Source organism: Gymnogyps californianus, chromosome 2, assembly GCF_018139145.2.
Source record: "Gymnogyps californianus isolate 813 chromosome 2, ASM1813914v2, whole genome shotgun sequence".
In the NCBI taxonomy this organism is placed as follows: domain Eukaryota; kingdom Metazoa; phylum Chordata; class Aves; order Accipitriformes; family Cathartidae; genus Gymnogyps; species Gymnogyps californianus.
The window spans coordinates 126,461,325-126,475,851 of NC_059472.1; the positions used below are offsets into that span (position 1 = coordinate 126,461,325).

A 14,527-nucleotide genomic window follows, 5' to 3' on the forward strand; every position below is an offset into this window, starting at 1 on the left:
ATAGTATTGCTGCATCTGTACAATTGACCAGCGTGGTTGCAGGGGAAATGATTATGAATTCCTGATGTGACTGAGATCAGAGAGGAACTGCTCAATTCTCAATTGGAAATAGTCAAATTATGCCCTGAGAAAATTTCTGGTTCAAAAAGTCCCCCAGCTATAAATGACAGTGGCTTTACATGATTGAGGAGCTTTCCTATAGCTTTAGTAACTGCTCTTCTGTGTTTCTACTAGTATGTCACAATTATAATGCAGTAGGCAGTTTTATGTTTGAACTGTTTCGTGTTAAAACTGCATCCATCATGCAGTTTTAAAAATGGATTAAGTCACCAGTAAGTATAAACTGTGGAGGATATGATAATATTTTGTTCTTTTTTGCTTAGTAAGGCATTGTGTATGTGGTTGGTACAGGATTTACGCTGTTTCCAATGCTCTTATTAGTTTCACCATTTGTTGGAACATAGGAGAATGAACGAAAGGAGCCCCCACTGAGTTATCTTCAATTCTTATCAATTTTACAATTAAGATGTTCACATAAGTCTCAACTCATATGTGGAAATATTAATATCGTGCCTGCAAGTATAATAATATTACAGTGTGCTTGTTTGACTTAATTTTTGTACTTACAATTAAATATGTTTGTAGAAATGCAGACCTACAGTAAGAAACTGTACTCAGAATATCATTCCTTTAATGTTATTTTCATTGTAACATTGCATTGTGTTAGCATCTGGATTTTAAGAAGTCCTGAGAGGTGTTGATAGCTGTGTCACTGAAGTCACTTACCTATTTGAGTAATGGAGGTCAGGCTTCTGGTGGGTAATCTTTTCGTAAATTACCACTAACATGGTCTACAGCAATTTTTTCCTGAGAGCTTCAATGACCTGATGTGTTTTTCTGCTCATTTACTATAGGACCATAGTGATTTGAGTCAATCTTTTGCAGCTAATTTCTTTGGCTTTGAGGTAAAAATACTTTCTTTCTTATTTGATTGTTTTAGGCCTACCATACGTTCTGAACAGGCTCTGGGCATCCACATTATCTTCATCCTTTGACCTGGATGCTTTTATTTATAGACATTAGTGCAATTCCGTTAGTTTACTGCCAACCTCAAGCATTTGAAATGCTCGTGTTATGCTCTTTGGTTTTAATACACAATTAAAAAAAATAAAATAAAAATAGCTCCCTTTGGTTTATATCCTTTTGTGATTTGAGCCTTTATGGATTAAACTGGCATGCTTTCCTTTGCTATTGGTTTGTTGTTGTTGTTTTTAACTTAGGCATACTCTTATGCCTCTGGGATAAGAAGTCACATAAAAAAGACTAATAAAAATCATATATATTAAAAATTTGTTGTAATTCAGGAAGAGCTATGTGTTTGAATTTCAGTTTCAGCATAAAAAAAGATTCTTCACAAAAAAAAAAAAAAAGAAGAACACTTAGTAATTATTTGTGGAAATTATGTAAAATTTACATTTCCAAAGGATCAAATTTCTCTGTAGGTAAAAATTGCCAGCCTGGGTTCTGCCTTCTGCAGGTGTTTAGTGAAATTTAATGAGATGGAGACCTGACCATTGAAGGCCTTCAAGGATAGCAGCTATGGTGATTCTAGAAAAGTTGCCCAGGCAGGTCGGATTACATGGGATTTCCTGGGTCAACTTCTTGGTGATTTTGTGGTAATGTTTCATCCAGAAGAGTTCATGCAACAGCCACTCTTTTCATCTGCAGTCCACAAAATAAAGAGCTCTTTCGTGCTCTATGGTAAGCACAAGAACAAAGAAGAACACGGCTAAGGTCATTGGTCTGACAAGGTTGAATTTGAAACAAGCAAGCAAAACCAAATGAGAGTGGTAAGGTGAAAGTTAAGAAAATGAAGTAAGGGGCCAGCTTCTGCCATGCCCTCGGTTTAAGCCTGGATTTTGCTGAAGTATGGTAAGCCCCTGAAGATCTTGTGAAGGGAGTACAGTATTTGAGCAAAGAAAGTAAATAATATCATCTTGCCACAGATTTCAGCTTGAATAATTAAAGCATAGATGATATTTTTGCTGTGCATTTTATGTATTGAAAACAAAAATTGACTGAATGAAATATGAAACCTTTCATATTTATTTTCATTGCCCAAACTAACAGTTACCTTGTGGTTGGCAGTGAACCTTGAGCAATGTGCTATCCCTAGACTGACCACAAGGAAAAGTGCGACACAGCCTGCTTTACATAGTAAGAGATACCTAGTGCTGGATAGTAGAAAAGCAAAAGGTAGTGAACAAGTCAAACACAGGGCAGCTCACCCTCTGTGTCGTAACTTACAGTGGAAATACATTGGCGAGAGGAAGTAAAGGGACATCTTGCAAACCTTGCTCTCCTGCACAGCTTTGACAGCTGAATCATAATCTTTCATGTGAATTGCAAACCTCTGTGTCCTTCACTGTAAATGGGAGTAAATTAAATCAGCTGCATCTAAGAAATAAAATAAAACCCCAATGATTGTAATGTAGCACTAGTAATGAGTAAAAAGCAGATTTTATCAAAGTTTATCATGATAACTTTTATTTTGAAAGCAAATACTGCTTATATAAGTTGAAATACGATTTATATGTGTAATTAGTAACATTCAGTGAGCCTAGAAGTGCTTGGAGATTCTGTTAAGTATCTCACCACTTGCTGATTATCTCAGCTACATGATATTATTTCCCTCTTTATACTTCCCTGCAATCCTTGCTCTCTATTTTCTGGCAATCAGCTGCCTCTCTTTGTTCCTCTGACTCTCAGCAGGGCTCCTCTCTGTCTTCCAGTGTCTATGAGATCTGAGTGCTTATCATGCTGCACCTAGGTATCCTGTTACCTCTCTCAAATTTCGTGCATAAAACTTCTGGAGGCTTATCTGGTGCTTTTGGATGTTTATTTGAAATGTATGGATTGGTGGTGTTTCCCAAATGAAATCTCCAGGAAAAAATAATAATGTCAAATACCACTCCAGCATTCTGCCCCAACTTTATTAGAATCTGGGGCTAAGTTTTGAAGTTTAATTCTGCTTTACAGTATCAAAGAGCAATTGACAGAGAAGGGATTCTTACTTTGAAGCAGCTTTTCTTGATCAACTTGGAGGCTATCCAGAACAATTCTTCATTTAGAGCCACAAACACAAATCATCCAGTTCACAATAAGGCCATGTAGCTGTGTATCTAGAAGTCTGCATTTTTAGATAAGAGAAAGGTAAGTGTGCAGATGGATTTTTGTATCAGCAGATAAACAAGAGAAAATCTGTGGAGTATTAGGAAAGAAACTCCACATTTTTCCATGAGACCAAAATAAAATTAAATACAAAATAGACAAACTATTCCACACATTCATGTTTTTTTTCAATTCTAAAAAATTATTTGTCTCATTCTCAATATGTGAACATCAGTTCCCCCAGAAATCCAACCCCATTTGGAGCTAGAATTCTTACTGTGAGGATGGGTAAATCCAACTCAAAAAATTAGTTGTTCCATCTTATGAACCATGGTGGTACCTTTCATACAGCCCTTAGAGAGCTGCTTTGTTGGCTTTCTTAACTTATGGCATTTGTGAGATAATGTGAAAGAGTTTAACATGTTAACACTGAAGGCTAAACTAATATTATCTCACAACTGTGGTTAATATGAAGGCAAACAGTTACACTGGATCAAAGAATGCACAATTTCTTGTTACCATGTGCTGACTTATTCGTATATCTGAGCTTGAGATTTCCCTGAGTATTTTAGACCTGCAGTGGTGAAAGGAACTGAATTTCTCCAAACTTCAGCAGCAGTGAAATAGCGTCGATTAAGACCAGGTCATGCTTTAGTGTTGAAAATTGCAGGATACAGGTCTACTGGTTCTGCTGGCATAAGAAGTCACCTCTTGGTTAGTGGAGCAGTTGAAAAAAGAAGAGCTGTTACTGTCTATTTACTTTCCTATGTGGTACTGTTCTTTCTGGTCTATACAATAGCATTTTTGGACCGTGGGCTTTTTCAAGATCGTGTCACTAAGTAAAATGAGTGCCCCTAGCACATGGTTTGATCACCGCAGAAAGTCTTACACAGCATGCTGTAGTGTTTCAGAGCTTGATATACTCTGACTTCAGCCATCAGTGTTATTCTGGGGTTATATTACAGTGGCATCCTTAGTTTCTAGTTGGGACTGGTGTTCCTTTATGCTGGTGATTGCAGAAATGTATGAGGTATTTCACGTTCACATCAAATTGAAAAGGATGTTCAAACTGAGCATTTCTTCCAAACCTTTCTATAAAGCTCTGCCATTTTCCTTGTTCCTTTTTTCTTACCAATCTGAATTTCTTTTCATCAGGAATTAGTTTAATGACCTATTTCATATCTGACACTGAACAGCTGTCAGGTGATGCAAAATTTCTGTAGCGATCTGTTCTGGATTCGCTGCCATAGAGGCCATGACTGTCTACCATTACAGCTTCCATGAATAATTGATTACTCTAAGGAAAAGCTCTGATTCTTTATTTATCAAATAACGCTTTGCTAACAGACTAGAAAAGACTAGCTTTTCTATAAACATAGAAAAAGATTTTTTTTCTCAAGACACATACGAATTATACTCGTATGTGAATACTCGTTATCATCAGAGTTAGACAATTAGTTGTATTTGTGTCACCAAAATCTGTGAACTTTTAACAATACAATTTAGCGATAAAAACTATCAGTGGCTTTACCAAGTGGCTGTAAGGCTATTACTAGATTTTAAAAATAGCTGTCCAAAGCTTCTTGTAAAAAAGAAATATAAATAGTTTTGACCAATGAATTTAGGGAAGTTGATTTCAATCCTCCACATAAAAATGTCTCTTGAGTAGCTTTTGTGAATTTCTCTGCCAAAATGGTATTCTTTTAATGGGACCCTGACTTGCAGACACTGCCAGATCAGCATTCTGGTAGAGGTTAGTTCAGAATAATGCTTTTCATGAAAGTCGAAATTCATCCTTAAAGTAGGGTTTATTCAAAATAGTTTCTTGTAAATGGCTGTGAAAATAATCTTTGGAGGATTTTCATTTTTCATAGGTTGTGTAGAAGTTGTTTTATGGAGAAGATTAATTTATTGGTTCCTGGGAAATTATTATTTTTTTCATAATACTGACCTATTGTGTGTTATTCTGGAATTATTTGTATATAACATTCCTTCACTTTTCCATTGATCCTTTTCTTAGTAATTTTATTTAAAATATTCTTGTTTCATCTAGTGAGCTAGCTTTTCTCTGATATAAAAAACATAAATTGGTGTTTTGATAGGTAAACTTGTTCAGCATTTACAGCTTTTAGCTTTCTTCAGTAAAGGGAGGCTGGTGCATACAGAATTGAACTAAGGATATGTATTTCAAGATAGATAAAGACACTTTTCTTTGTTCGTTTCTGTATTACCTCTTTGTAAAACTGCATGAAGAAGAAATATTCATTTTCAAAGAAAAATAATATTTTTCTGTAGTGTGGGGTATGGTATGGCAAGATACAGAATCTGTTTTGAGACTATAGATAACATAGCATACAGTGGAACAGCAAAAGCTTTTATTTTTTTTTTCTTCTCTCTTTACAGATGGACCCAATTCAAAAAGCTGTAATAAATCATACATTTGGGGTTCCTCTTCCTCATCGAAGAAAGCAAATCATATCATGCAACATTTGCCAGCTGAGATTTAATTCTGATGTAAGTTGATCATTTTGTATCAGATTAGAAATATGTACTTATCTTCCAGGATGTGCCATAATTTGCATAAATTGAACCTAAATGAAACGTTATGATTTCAGTTTGTGGCTCAGCAGATGAAAAGGCTGTAGGATGCTTCAAATAAACACAATTATTTGGTACTGTTTATACACTCGGCCAGATTTTCCCTGCGGATATATCCCTGCAAGCTCATCAACTTCAGTTGTGCTGCACAAAGTGTAAATAGGAAAATGGGCTGATCCATTACTGCTAATAAGGCTGAAATATTTGCTGGGTCCTAATTCTTCTACCAGTCCTGGTTATGTTTGCCTTCCTTTTCAGCCTGTAAATGTTAGAAGTTATTCAGATATACTTAGAGTCCTTGTGGATCTACTTCCTTTTTCTACCCTTACAACAATATCTCTGTCTAGCCAGAATTGTATTTTAATGTTTCTGTCCTGTACTGGCTTTCAAAAAAAAAAAAAAAAAAAAAGCAGCAGGTGATTTTTTTGTCAGTTGGCTCCTACCTTATACTCTCTCACTCCTCCAGCAATGAACTAGAGCAAGCTGAACTGGAGATGATGTCTAATATACAGAGGAAACCCATCCCCCATAATTACCCAAGGAAACTGTGCTGTGATGCTCCTTGCTGAGGAATACCTGTTCTGTCACAGAAAAGCCTTTTAGAATTTAACAACTCCTTTATTTCTTTCTTTTAAATTGAACCTCGAAGCCTTCTTTTAAGGATTGGCCACCTAGGGATGAAAATAACGCAGCTCTCTTCATTCCCCTCAGCTTTTTATTCCTTAGAAATAATTTTAACAAGATCTCTGTCACAATTTCCAGACCAATCAGCATCATGTACTTACTTTCACTGATGACTCCAGGTTTTCTAGTTCATGGACTGAATGGACACCTTCATCTTACAACATTGACATCATTCTCAAACAGTGGTGCAAGGAAGGGTAATACATTCTCTGGAGCTGTTGTGTCCCTCTCAGATAAAAATAGAAGAGTCAAATTAGGCTCTTCCATTTAGAAACCAGATGCTAGAATTAGGACTGTGGATACTGAGCCATTCATGGAGAGGGGATGATGGAGACTTCTGGGCCACAGTAGATCCCAGTGACGGAGCAGCCCGGCTCATCACTCATAATTTTCAGCTTTGTCTTAGGAAAAAGCATGTCACACTGTATCATACATAGTATATAGCCACAAGAGACATCAAACACTTCAGTGTTACATACCAAAGTGAAACACCTCCTTTCGAAGACGGTATACCATTTGTTAGTCTGCAAAAAGATCCAAGCAAAAGAAAGGATGAAGACATCATTAAAATGACTTAGTCATTAGCAGATACACAACTCGGAATGATACATGGAGTGGAAAATTTTCCAGCTGACAGGAGCTAGGCATTTTCCAGAATAAAATGTTTGAAATAAAAATTCTTCTATACAGAAGCAAACAAGATATCAGTGGACTCTGATACTTCTTAGTCAGAGGACTGGTATGCTCCCATACTGTTCCTTTTCTGCTGCTCTTAGAAAGGATTCCAAAGAAGAGAGGGGGAAGAAGCAGTGACCGTTTTCAGAGTCATATACAGTGTCCAAAAAACTGGTTTCAGAAGAAATCTATTCATTTAGACTGTTCACAAACTCTTGGAAGAAAAGCTGTTAAGCAGATATTTAGTTGTCCCTTCACACCTTCAAGTGATAGAGGCTTGAACTCCAATTTGCCAACGTTGTTCAGTAGAAGGTTGTTCTAATGCTCCCCTCTCTCAAAGTAGGTCAATATCATTAACTTTATGGAACAGAGAGACCTTCTTGCTGAGTATCTTTCACTTTCTGCTTCTAATATTCACCTATTTTTTAAAGCAATCCCAGTGTTGCTGATTGATGGAGAGATTAGGATCCAAAAGCTGCCCATTGATTAACCTGGAACGATATCTCTCCCCCTTTTCCCTACCACACAGAAGAGATTTGTGGATATCTTTATGATGGTCTCTTCTCATTCCAGTGTATATAGTTATTACTGCTGAAAATCACAAAGTGCTCTGCTGAGGCTTTTCAAGAAATAATAAGTAGTCAGAATTCCACTGCAGTTTAGAAATGTTTTTCTGCAATGTGAGGGGAATAGGCAGAGCTAAGTTCCTCCGTTACTTGGGTAATTCTGAATGTCCACCAGTTTTTGAAGTAAAAAGGTGCTAAACTAAAGATTTAATGTTGAGAGGTAAAGGAAAGATTGCTTTGAAAAAAAAAGAGCTATTAGCTATCATTTTTTGATAACTCTACTATATGAATGGCAAGCACACACATTGTAATTTTTTCTTTTATTATTATGAAAAAGCTTTCATTTACTGAATATTCCTACCTTTCATTTTCATTGTATTTTGTTGAACATGATTTAAATCCATAACAAAAATAAATAGCTTTTCTGTTCAGAAACCTAGGGCTTTGTGGCTGTTCTACCAATATGTCTTTAGTTTTAGATGCTGGAGATAGGATTTATCAGAGAGAAATGAATAGAAATTCCATTTACCTACTGCACGCCAGTATTATGAAAATGTTTACAATAAAACTAGTCTGTGAGATTTTTCATTTTTGCAGAGAATACAGAATTTTCTCCCTTTGATACAGATGTCTTTCAGAGTAGAAGAGCTTTTTTTCTGGTTACATGGTATCAAAATTACATTTCAAAGACAAATGAGAAAAGGCAGTACAATAGTCTAAAATAATTTAGCTTCTTTCTAAAGGAGTTATCTATAAATCTTCATGACAGCTGTGTGTTCAGTACTTCTTTTTAAAATAAATCTTCTCATACAAGGGAAGGGAAGGGAGGAATGAGCAAGTAACCAAAGCCTCTCCATGCTGAGAAAAAACATTAGAACAGCAGAGGTAGGTTCTGTGGAGTCTGTTTCAAGCAGTGATCTTTTTTTTCTTTTTTTCATTGAGAGAGAGAGAGAGAGATAACATTTACATTGACATTGTGCATCCAATACAGGGCAAAACATTTACGTATGTGCTTAGCTGCAAGTGTGTGTGTTGCCAATTAGATTTTCGCAGCTGCTGAGAGCTATTGCACCAGTTCAGAAGAACTGTTAAATGCATGCTTTGTAGTAAACATTAAACATCTGCTAAAAGCACCCTGTAAAATGAAGTCCAGCTGACTTCAGTAGGACAACTCATGTGCCGACAGGTAGTTGCAGGAGTAAATGCTCTGCTAACATAAGCGATCACTAAAAAAAAACCCCCAAAAACAACCCCAAACAAAAAAAAAACCCAAACCACCCCATGGCTTGGGAAAAAAGAGCTTACTAAATTTTCCTCATTTTTTGATCACTTGTCTTGACTATTTGATCTTCCTTTGCCCACATTTCTAATTTCATCATTTGATCAAAGTAGTGACAGTGTCTGTTAACAAGGTCAATTCTTGCAAAGGGATTCTCTCTTTCTCTTCCCTCTCGTGTAATGCAGATGGCTGAGTGATAATCCAGCTTGCCTTTAGAGAAGAGTTGGGCAGCGTTTTTATGTACTCACAGGACTTGAATTCCATCATGATACACTGTAAAAATATTTCCAAATATGTTAGCCAGAAATTATCGTTTGACTTCAATAGCAACAGTAGTAATATTCTCCTGAAAATCATGAGCTGAATGCTCATCATGGAGTCCTTATTTGTTGGGTTTTTACCTTGTTTTTCTCCATCTCTATAAAGCAAAGGTACTGCTGAATCTATATATAGTTGAACTGTATGAAGTTGTCAGGATTCAAAAAGTGCTGTTCCAGTAAAAGAAGAGTGAAGGATTTTTTGGAGGATAAGGACGCAATATAGCTCTGCAGTATTTACTATGATTCTAACTTTCATGGGGAAAGAAGCAGGACCAGAGGACTTATATCCTATTTAGGTTATGCTTGGTATCCAGTACAAATGATTAAAGTATCAATTCGAAAGCACCTAGGGGATAATAAGGTGATAAGAAACAGCCAACATGAATTTGTCAAGAACAAATCATGTCAAACCAATCTAATTTTCTCCTTTGACAGGGTATTTGGTCTAATGGATAATAGGGAATAAATAGATGTGATATACTTTGGCTTTAATAAGGGTTGAAACAGTCCTATGTGACAGTCTTGTAAAGTAAGCAGGGGAATATGGTCCAGGTGAAATTGTTAAAAGTTGGTTGCACAACAGATTGAAAAACTACTGAGAGTAGTTGCTGATGGTTTCCTGTCAAAACAAAAGATCACTACAAGTCAGGATCTGCAGGAGTCTGTTCCATGCTTGCTGCTACTCTAAATTTTCATTAGCAATATGCCTGACAGAATAGAGAGTACATATACCAGATTTCTGGATGACACCTAGATGGAGGGTGGCAGGCACTTGATGGAAGGTGGCAAGTTCAAGATTGCAGTCAAAAATTATCTTCACCAGTTGGAGAAAATAGCCTGGAACTCTGACAAGTGCAGTAAATAAAAGCACAAACTATTGTGCTTAGACTGGAAAAATTAAACGCACCAGTAGTAAAATGAGAAATGTCTGGCTTAATGGGCAAAAAGGAATTATAGTGAATCACAATCCAAATATACATTAACAATTGCTAATGGGGAAAAAAAAAGAAAAATAAAAACACCCAACTAATCCTAAGGTAAATTTTTTTTCCCAAGAGTGTTACATTTATCAATAGACAGGTAAGTATTCCACTGTATTTGAAATTGGCAGTGCCTCAGGTGAAGAATTATTTACAGCAGTGGCTATCACACTTTAACAAAAGCATAATTAGTTGCAGAGTTTAGAAGACATCCACTAGTATGACAAGATGTGAAAAAACTTCACTCGGCTAGGGAAAGTAGAAAGAATTGGATAGATGTACAGTGGAAAAGACAAGGAAAATATAGTAGGTTTTCAGTATATGAAAGGGGGATAATAAGAGAACAGTGACCAATTGATCTTTGTGTTTCTTGGTTTTCATAGAAGAATAAGTTTAATTCTTCAGCTTAATTTGATTCAAGGAATTTTTTGTTGGAATATTTGGTGAAACAATTCTAACTATAACGGTAGTGAAGTTCTAGAAGGAAACACGTAGGGACAGTTGTGGGCTCCCTGTCAGCAGAGCATCTTAACAAATTAGACACCTGTTTCTGAGGATGGATAGGAAACACTGAGTGTAGTCCCAGAGCTGAGAGAGAGATTATATGACCTCCTGCTTGACTAACTTACAAACATGTTTCTGTGGTTTAGAAGAGGTAATAGAGATTTCATTTCTTGTCCATGCCAAGTGATGGTCACACTCGGCCTGTGGCCTCTGTTCGCAAAGAGAGAGGAACTTTCAAAAGCTGGTCCATTAAGAACCAGGAAAGGCTGATAACGTCAAGCTAACTGCTTGATGTTATTTAGCATTTCACCCTTCTGATTTCAAATCTGTTATTTTTCAACTTTCAGAGATATGTTTAAATGGTATTTGAAGCCATGTGTACTCTTTGCCTCAGTCACTGTTCTGTGTGTGGCTATAACCACATGTTCTTATTCTTTGCATGTTTTGTTGTGCCTCCAATTACAGGTTACATTTAGATTTAGATTTCCAATTAACCTTTAGATTTAGAACCCTGCTTTGGTGTACACCCAACAATTTCTGCTTGAATTGTAATGCACAGCTTGCTTAATCAAAGTCACTTGTTGCAGGTATTACCAGCCATCGAGCACATTTATCTATTATCTCAGGGCAATTTTACTTCTGGTCTTTCCAAACCAATGCATTTGTGTTCTGTGAAGTCGTCAGCCTGATTCTTTAAGGAGATTCTCTTTTGCAAACATTTACAGATGCTCAGCATCCCCTTAAAGTCAGTGTTACTCTGGAAGGGTACAGTATTAATTGCAGCACTTGTACCTCACCAAGAATAAAACTTCATCCAGAATTAACTTATTTTTATATATATATATTAAAAATTACTTATATACATAATTCATATAGTTATACAACTCCATATATATATATGCACTACTGCTTTCTAATAATGCACCATCTTTCCTGTACTATGGAGTTCAGCATAAGGAGAAACAAATGTTGATTTCAATTGTGGAATTGCACATGCCATTCATTTGAGATCAGAATGTGAGTCAGAATGGAAATACACTCATAGGTCAACACTTTTCCAGAGGTACTAGTTTATAGTACTCACTGGAAAAAGTAGCAAGTAATCACAGAAAGTGACTAGTGGAGAGATTTCCATGGGATATCTGGCATTTGTATCAACACATTATGGAAATCCTAAAGAATTACTTAAAAAATAATTCAAGATATGTGATTTTTTGGCATTCCAAAAGTCTAATGAAATGACAGAATATTTTGCACTTACATTGAATACATGACAAATTTGAAAACAACCTAGTATTTTTTTTGCCCAGTTGGATATTCAGTGGAGTCTGTTTTTACAGGCCTAGCCTGCACATTTTAGAAGCATTACCTCCTCTTTCCTAGACCACAGTTTTAAAGGCTGCAATATGAATTGCAGTCAGGTCCTGTGCAGGTCTGATCTTTCCCATACTGGAGAATTCAAATTTTTTCTTTTTGACTGTGTGTTGTATTTTGAAAGAAAATAATCTTAATTTTTTATTTCAATTCTGTCTTCTGTTAGGTGTTGTTTCATCCTGAGATGGTTGTGAGTAACCTTTTTTCATGTAGGAAATCAGTAACTTAATTTAGAAACTATGAAATCCAGAATACTCTGTTGAACAATAGTCACAAATTTTCACATAACCTGTAGTTTCTTAAAGCATTCCTAAAATGCTTAATAGAAAGTATAAATAATTTCCTTTTGTTGTATAAAGTATTTTTTCCATAATTTTCACCTTCTATATAGTACTTTTATGTACCTATACAACATAGAAGCAGAAATTATTCATATCTGACACAGCACCTTGTTGTTTACCTCTGGAGTACTTTTGGAGGTGTTGAACTGAGTCCTCTGACTGATAGCCTAAGGATTTTGATATTTCCTTGGCTCTTAAGCATTGCCTACAAACTAAATGTTTTGGGTGATCCTCAGTAACTGCTGTAAGTGGTCTCTCAGTGGTCCGCAAGCTATGGAGCTCTCTACATGAACTCTTCACTAATCCTTGTACCAATCTCCTCTCTTGTAGTGGAAGTAATCTATTCTGTCTAGGAAAATCTGTAATCTACTGTTACAGAACATGGACCAGCCCAGAGGTATCAGGCTCACAGAGGCATTGCCTGAGGACAAGAAGGCAGTAGGAAAGAAGGAAGTTTTAAGTTACTGATCTTTAAGAAAGCATGCTGTTAATGTCAGCTTGTTACTCAGTCTGTTGCTGGTGGGGAGAGATGGAGTGCCTTGGTGTCCACTGTATTCGTACTACAAGATTTACACTTTCCTCTCAAAATTCACTCTCCAGCCACATTCAGCAGTGGTAGTTGGAGAGTGTCTAAATCAAGCATTGGAACAGGCTGCCCAGGGAAGTGGTTGAGTCACCATCCCTGGAGGCATTTAAAAGGCGTGTAGACGTGGCGCTTAGGGACATGGTTTAGTGGTGGACTTGGTAGCGTTAGGTTAACGGTTGGACTCGATGATCTCTTAAGGGTCTTTTCCAACCTAAATGATTCTATTCTGTAAATCCAGGAGAAAGCAAAGTCCAATGCTTCCAGCTACCTGGTCCCTGCACAAGCAGAGGTTATGGAGAAATGTCCAATATCTATGTCAACTGAACATCAAAGTTAGTATAGGAACATGAACCTGGAGAGATTAAAACATTCGGCTGATCAGCAGCTGTTGCTGTGTTAGCACTTAAAGATTATGTAAAACTTTGACTTTTTTTATTCACCTTTGTCAACTCTTGTTTCCTACCTCTGCTCATCCTACCAGGTTATTTCATTTTCAAAGCACTCACTTTTTTTGATAAAACAAGTCAATTGTGCAGAAGGTTTGATGTCTCTTGAAAATTACTTGAGTTTGCTAGAAATTATCTGTGAATAGGCAATGGTGTTCTCTGATAGTCCTGTTTATAATTTGAAAAAGATTAATGACCAGTGCTCTGACTGGAATATGGAGACAAATTGGTTTAAAAGGTTTCTGGTTCTGGCACTGAAGTGAATGGTTGCAGTATTTGCCCTTTTGGGGCCAACTTTTAACTTCTGCTTGGGCGTAGATGATCTCAGAACTGCAAAGAGCAGAAGAAGGAGAGAAAGGCAGAGGTGAGAGTAGTTAATAAGAGAGAAAGTCTGAAATAAAAGCAACCTCCCTCCTGTGTTTGAACACATCCATGTTTGTTACTGTCAGAAATTTTCCTTCTCTCAGAAATTATTAAATTAGAATATAATAATGTGCTAGAAAACATGATATTGGGGGGTGGGAAGCAGACCTAAATGGTCTGATAGGCCCTAGATTTTCCAAAATCTGCTTTCAGTGTCAGGAGAGTGCTTAATGTGGATTATCTGTCACTCACTAAGATGACTTCCAGGCAAATTACTCATGTATTTCCAGAGGTTTAAATGAATTGGGTCCTGTAGCTACATTCTTTGGGTTACAATAGTGTCAGAAATATTTCATGCCTGGAGGAGGGTGGGGGAACATGAAAATGAAATTCAAATGCTAAAGTTGGGCAGGTAGTGGCTAACTGGAGTTTCTCTGAAGTCTTTGGCTGGAATCGTGGGAATGAAGACAATGCTTAGTATTTTTGAACTGTACATTGAAAAATACCGTTTTATATATGAGGGAATTGGTATAGACAGGGAAAAATATAGGCAGTATAAAAGGCATAGACAGTATAAAAGGGAGGAAAGGAAGTCTCTCAATTCTCTCATGTTCCATTCACAGAAAAGACTGCTCATTTC

The 14,527-nt window shown here is 36.6% G+C and overlaps 1 protein-coding gene across 2 annotated transcripts in view; it reads left to right on the forward strand.

The window, feature by feature from the left end:
* Positions 1 to 14,527, forward strand: part of ZNF385D (zinc finger protein 385D) — a 412,620-nt gene that overhangs the window by 306,065 nt on the left and 92,028 nt on the right. For both annotated transcript variants that reach the window (XM_050891944.1, XM_050891945.1), the window contains one exon: positions 5,575 to 5,685. In XM_050891944.1, the coding sequence (XP_050747901.1) occupies positions 5,575 to 5,685 (111 nt within the window). The remainder of the gene's footprint in view (positions 1 to 5,574; positions 5,686 to 14,527) is intronic.